General features: G+C 37.7%; 1 protein-coding gene across 1 annotated transcript; it reads right to left on the reverse strand.

Moving 5' to 3' along the window:
- Positions 1 to 1837: 1837 nt before the first annotated feature.
- On the reverse strand, positions 1838 to 5659 carry LOC100247012 (cellulose synthase-like protein D1). Its single transcript, XM_002274438.4, has 5 exons — positions 5043 to 5659; positions 3909 to 4719; positions 3349 to 3724; positions 2849 to 3251; positions 1838 to 2762 (listed from the first exon to the last, which is right to left on the reverse strand). The coding sequence occupies exons 1-5, from the start codon at positions 5657 to 5659 to the stop codon at positions 1838 to 1840; spliced, it is 3132 nt and encodes a 1043-aa protein (XP_002274474.1).
- Positions 5660 to 7048: the final 1389 nt, after the last annotated feature.

Here is a 7048-nt window from a genome sequence, read left to right on the forward strand (position 1 = left end):
TAAGTAAATAAATGAACAAAAGATCATTATAAATCCAAAAAATAATTAATAAAAAAAAACATCTAAAGAAATCATAAAAATTAGAAAGCATGCTAACCCTGTGTAGGAACCAAGAATAGGAAAGAAATGACTTCACATAATTCTACCCATCGATCCAAGAAGATCCAAGAAAGGAATGCCATATGTAGAATGCTACCCATAGATTATAGAAAACATGACTGATAAAATTTCAAATAAGTATTAGAAGACATTTGAAAGTAATAAAATTAAATTAAACCCAACTTAAGAAAAAAAAAAGTAAAATAATATGGAAGAAATTATTTTACTCATTAAATTAAAAGTGTTTATATATTTCAAAATGTTTTTACTTTGATGAAAATAACTTTGATTTATAAAATGGGAAGATCTTTTTTCAAATTAGTGTGTAAAAACCTACTTTTCTCTTAATTTCTTCCTTTAAATGTTAGAATTACCATTTATGTATTCAAACTAAGGCTCTATTTAGGAAAGGTTTTATAATAGAGTTTTTGAAAATTGTTCTCCAGTTTGTTTGTAGAACAAAAGTCTGTTTGAAATATGTGTAAGGTTTAATTTTTAATCATTTTTTTTATTTGTATAATTACTTTTTAAAACAATTATCACATAAACAAGTAAAGACGACCGAAAACAATTAAAACTTGTTTTATGAAAAGAAAAAAAAAATGTTTTTGCTTTAGTTGGTTGTCAATTTTTTTTTTCCTTTTTTGGTTTTGGAGAACAAAAAAAAATATTTTAAAAAATAATTACCAAATAGAACCTAAATTATCACTTACTTTTCTAGTTTAATTATGTTTTATAATTTTTACTTATGTTTAAACACTAAAAATATTAATCGACATGTTATGGTATAATCGTTAAACTATGATGAAGATAATGAATATTTGGTAATGAAATTTTATATATTTAGAGGCATACATTTGTTCTTAAAATATCGCCTTAACCTTTATCAACCAAATAAAGTTTTGTTTCAAAAAGTAATGAAATAATAATTTTCATGGTTGTATGTCTTTTTTGGTGACAATTTAATTTATCATTGATTAGTTTTAACAATAAAATTTTGAACCCTTAGATACAAATCTTTTCATCAAAAAATATTATTGGAGACAAACGAACAAATTTTACCTCTATATATTGTTAGAGATGAATTAAACATTTTATTCATTGCCAAAACCTATGACCAGGATAAGGTGACATACATGAAACAAAATAATTTTTGTTGCAAAAATATTTGTGCCAATATTATTCTTTTTGGCAACAAAAATGTGGCATCCCTAATCATCATCTTTCTTGCAGTGACAATCTTACTTGGAAATGAAAATCTTTCTTTTCTGCTTTTCACTATGAAATGAGTCTGTTTTGAATCCAAATGCAAAATACCTTGAAAATTAAATTGAGTCATTGTTTACACAAAACATGCATCAGCATCCAAAATCATAGCAACTTCTGTCTGTATTTCTCAAATTGTTGATTCTTCTTGAATCATTTAGAAGAAATAGAATGGGACAATGGCAAAAAGGCTTGGCCAGGCTATTGACAGAAGAATCATCTAGTTTTAGCCTCATATATATGTAATTTGAAAATTTATCTGATTCTATGTGGACACCATGACTTACAAATTAGCATACAAGAAGAGGCCTATCGTACAACATTTTTATCTTGGGTTATCTCAAGGAGGCAGATGCGCCAGGAACTCTAACTAGGGTGAGTTTACATTACTTACATTCCATTAAATCTCATCAGTTTCTGATGTTTTTCTATTTTCATCACAATATGTGATCGTAATTGCATCCTTCACTTACTAACCATCTGGGGGGCTGACTGATATCCAAAGCAAAGAGACAGTAATTGAAATAAGCCCGGTCCAGACATATACAATGGTGGGCATCCTTCCTCTCCTCCCCATTAACCCTTTTGCAAATGGATACATGTGAGACAACACCCAGAAGCTAAAGAAGGATCCTCCTACCAGTTTGTTCCATTGTGGGAGAACACTGTAGACCGTCCTTGAGATCCCAATGACAAGGGCAACAATGTTGACCACCATGATAGTTAGCGGCATTATGAAGAGGCTGGTCCACTTGATGACATAAAGATCAGCAAAAATGTCCTCTTCATCTTCAGCAGCAGACTTGGAGGTTAAGGTGAAATGGATTTCGATACCAGCTAAGACCTTGAGGAGGCCTTGAAGTACTGCAGCCAAGTGAGCACTAGAACCCCCGATGACCCAAAATTGCTCATTTCGCCACCATTCCTCTAGGCCGATGCCTGACCATTTAACTTCAAGAAGGGCAAGGAGAGCGAGTGTTATTGTAATGGTGAGGAGATAGGAGAGAAATGCTGTATTTAAGGATTGAACGATAAACTGTCCAGTGAGAAGGGAGAGAGCCGGGAGGAAACAGTAGACAACTAGGAAGATGGAAGTGAAGGGGTAGATGCCAACATTAAGGTAGGCAACGCGCTGCAAGAACTTGAGACGCCGGCTTGCAAGAAGCACATTGTTTCGAGAGAAGAAGATCTCCACTGAACCAGTGGCCCACCGGAGGACTTGGTGCAGGCGGTCAGTAAGGTTGATGGGTGCAGTGCCTCGAAAGGCATCGCGTTTTGTGATGCAGTAGACAGACCGCCATCCACGGTTGTGCATTCGGTAACCGGTGACCACATCCTCTGTCACTGATCCATAAATCCAACCTATCCTGTCTCCCCATTCAGTATTATCCTCATACCTGTGCTTTTGCAAAAACTTAAAGACTTACAAATGTATTTTATCAACCAAATAGAAAACAAAAATGGAAAACAAGCAAGCAATTACCAGCAGGAGATAACAGCAACAGCCTCAGCAACAGTTGGTGCATCTAGGGGTGGACGTGGAACTAGCAATGCACCAGGAGGACGGCCATTCTTTACAGACAGGTGATCAGCAAGCGGTCTTCCTTGAAACTCCGCTACTGCTATAGACTCCGTGAACAAACTTGAATTGCCAAACTTTTTGGGCAAGTCTAAGTCAGGATGCCCACTTAGGGGCTCCAGCTCCCCATCTTCTTTCTCAGCTTGCTGGGCCTGAATATTAGGAGCGCTGGTTTTAATCTGCCCAAATATGCCTGAGTATTCATTGGCCCTTGGTGGATGAAACCCATAGAGCGCATATCTTCGGAACATGCAGCCAGTGCCCACATATACGGGTCCTTGGAGTCCATCCAAAGCTCTCATATTTCCTGATGGTATGTATTGGGATATAAAGAAACTTTAGATTCACAGTCTGAAGTCCATTTTAGAATTAAAACTCTAAGGGGAATTTAAAATGTTAATTACCATCAAAGAAGACAGTGTTATGGTTAGCATATCGATCAGATGGATCAATGCCTTCGAATCTTTGGGGGAACTGTATATAACAAATTCTGTCACCACCACGGTCCATCATGAAGCACATTCCCTCCCTTACAGCCATTGAATTATACACATAGTGATCACAATCTAAATTGAGTATGAAAGGTCCATTAGAAAGTATTGCCGAAGCTCTAACCATGGCGTTCATGGCTCCAGCCTTCTTATTGTGGTCATACCCAGGTCGTTTCTCTCTTGAGACATAAGCAAACATAGGAATTCGAATATCGACACCCGTGAAATCCAAGACCTTATCATCTGGGTGCCCCATTACTGGATCAGGAGACGGGACTTTACTCATCACCTGCATGCATTGTAATGCATTCCAAAATGCCACACATGTATTCATGTACGTGAACAAGAGAGTATAAAAATTACTAAATTCATGTTACAAATTTAATTTGAAATACATGACATGAATTTTGATCGATTGAGTTGATAAAATGAAGAGTTAGTAATGTATTTGTTTATGAGCATTTGACCATTACCTGCAAGATTCCAGCATGATCGCTCTTGAAATGATCCGCAATTGGGGAGTACCAAGTTCCGGGCCAATGGGTGCCATCAGCCATCCAAGTGGCCTTGACGACATTGACGGGCTCCGTTAGGGGTGCTCCACCATTCTTCTCCCTAGCAAGCTTCTTCTCCTTCATCTCCTCGTTATTGTTATGGGTCTCGCACCGCCTCCGTATTGCTTCAGGTAGGCCATTGATCCTGACCTTGAACTCATCGTATTCCCTCTTGATCCAGCGTCGATCCTTCACGAAATCAGGCCGCTTCTTGTTTTTCGTGGGATCTGATTTAAGAGAGAAGTAACTGTCTGGATTTCTTGGCTCAATGTTATGCTTCCGGCAGAAGGGAACCCAAACCTCCGCAAAGTTGACAGCTTCTGCCATGGCTTCGAAGGTGAGAATCGCAGCCCCATCATCAGAAATGTAGCAAGATAGCTTCTCAACGGGGTAGTCTACAGCAAGGATAGAGAGAATAGTGTTGGCAGTGACAAGAGGGGGCTCCTTTTCTGGGTCGGCCGTGGAAACAAAGACATCAACGCCGGGGAGGTCAGAGCGGCCATGGGGGTTGGAAGGGGAGGGCTGCTCGAACTTGTCGTGGAGGGCAGCAAGGTCGGTGGAGCGGTTGATTGGGTTGAGCTTGGGGAGCTGATCTAGAAGCCAGGAGAAGGCAAACCAAGTCTCACATACAGTGGACAACCCCCACAGCCACATGGCATCTCTGTTGGGATTTCGGATTCGCCACACAATGAAGAGTAACAATCCTATTAGTCGGATCAGCACCAGTAGCCTGTCTTTTCATTCAAACACACAATTACACTTACACCTCAATTCAGGGTTGTATGCAAGGTTGTACAATGAATAACATTCCAACTTTTGTGACTATGCAGCTGAAAATTAATTATTAATCATTCGCTAGCACTATGTTTGGTTTATAAATGTTCCAGAAAATCGAGAAAAAAAAAATAGAGAGAAAAAGTGAAAAATAAAAAATAAAAAATGTCATATTTTTATAGTCAAACCGAACATGAGACAAAGAATTTTTATCAAAGATAATAAATCATTTGAAATTTTTTTTCTATTTAGATGTGGTAAACATAGCAAGGCGTGCACCTGTAAGGACTAAGAATACCAGCTGGAACCTGGAGCTTCCTGGTCAGTGGCTTCCATGGCTTGTCCAAAAAATCAGACATGGACACTCCATCATGTCCATAGTCATCATCATCTTTAGACCAGAAGGCGTTACCAATACCATACGTCCCTTTTGTCTCAAACAGCCATCGATTATGATCGAAGTCCCCAGTTTGGCTCCTTAACAGTATTGATTTGTTGGATTGCATCACCGACATTCTTCGGTCCATTCCCTCCATTGCTGCTCCACTGATGCCTCCTTCTTGATCGTTCCCCACCCTTCTAGTCATGCCTACTCTAGCTGACACCCCCCCGTATGGTCCGGGAGCATCAGGTTTGGAGTCAGCGGAGGCAGAACCCCCAGAAGAGGCCTCCATTGGCTGGTTGTCGGGTGTCGGCGGCATAAGAACCGTGTAGTTGATGTAGTCATTGTTGCCTGAAAAGTCCCCTGACAAATCCATGTCATCGTCCCGTGAAAGGCTTAGGACACGCCCGCTTGATGTTCGGCGTCCAAATTTTACCGCCTGCGGTGGGCGGCCTACCGAGGACGTCGAGGAGGCTAATGAGGATTTCTTGGGACTCGTACTTGAAGTTGCCATCTTAAATGTACCCTGATGTTTTCTTCAACAAGATGGCATGCATTTGCATGCCTATTGTTTCATTATTAAATTAAAATAAAAAATAAAATAAATAAATAAAGATTCTCAAAACTGAGAAACGGGAGAAGGTGGATAGTGAGATGAAAATGTGGAAACCAGAAAAGAAAATACAAGTGGAAGGGCTGGTTGAAGAACAGCAGAGTCCAAATTTAGGTGGATGAGATGAATGGTGTGCAAATTGCTTCTTCTATTATTAGTATTGCAGCAGCGGATGTTTCTCCCTTGTTTAAGCCATGCCTCTCTCTGGCTTTAACATTAATTTATCATCATCTCCAATGCTGATATCAAATTTATTATGAGAAAATTTGGATAAGAAACAATAGAATAAGAATATTTTAAAATATATATAAGTACATTTCTAGTTTTTTGAGTAGGAAAAGACTAAAACATAAGAAAAAGTAGTCATATGTTGATATAGAAATATCAGTAAAATATAAACCAAACTTTGCATATTTCAAAGTTTATGACACAATTGGGAAATATTTATAGAATCATACACTTTCGGTTTGTGTATTTCAAAACCAAAAATGTCCCAATGGAAAAGAGAAAAAAACACCCCAAAAGACCACTAAAGCCAATATCTCTCTCATGTTCTGCCTCTCCCTTCCCTCTCATTCTTAATCTCGGAAACCTAAAATGTTGTGAAACCCTAACCTCCTCATTTCTATAAAAATCCCAAAATCACATCAATTCTTAACCTCTCCTCTTCTTCCTCTCATTATCAAAAACCCAAAATCTCAAGACCCTAACCTCTTCATTTTTCTAAAAATCCTAAAATCCCATGAATCCATAACCTCTTTTCTTCTTCCTCGCTCTCAAAAACTCAAAATCATGAACCTTAACCTTCTTCAAAAATTCTGAAATCCCATGAATCCCTAACCTCATGTCTTCTTCCTTTCATTCTTCAAAACAAATCCCACTAAGCCCTAACTCTCTACTTCATCTGTCATTCTCATTTTCTCAAACCCATAAAACCTAATCCCCATGACACAAGAAGGATTGTAACTTTCACAACTGAAGTCTTTGGGTTGGTAAATAATTGTATATTTGCAATTTTATGCTTTTTTTTTTTTAATATATATATATATATATATTGTTATTTAATTAGATTTTGGTAGGTCATATCTTCTTTTATAGTTATTTTTGTAACTCTATCAATGTTAGAATCCTTGATCTTGTTGCTTGTTGAATAAAGTAGTTGACTGTGAAATTAGTTTCATTTGTTTGTGTAGTTTGATCTTTACTGCACCTTGTTTTACATGTGTTATCTAGAAGTAAGCATAGAATCATGAATCTAAAGTTAATAATCTAATAATTGACAACATGTTT

Source organism: Vitis vinifera, chromosome 14 (genome assembly GCF_030704535.1).
Source record: "Vitis vinifera cultivar Pinot Noir 40024 chromosome 14, ASM3070453v1".
Lineage (NCBI taxonomy): Eukaryota > Viridiplantae > Streptophyta > Magnoliopsida > Vitales > Vitaceae > Vitis > Vitis vinifera.

Coding starts and splice junctions, on each gene's coding strand:
- LOC100247012 (XM_002274438.4), bottom strand. CDS start 5,659: ATGGCAACTTCAAGTACGAGTCCCAAGAAATCCTCATTAGCCTCCTCG. Junction 3,725..3,908: donor ATCATGCTGGAATCTTGCAG/GTAATGGTCAAA, acceptor CAATGCATGCAG/GTGATGAGTAAAGTCCCGTC. Junction 3,252..3,348: donor TAACACTGTCTTCTTTGATG/GTAATTAACATT, acceptor ACATACCATCAG/GAAATATGAGAGCTTTGGAT.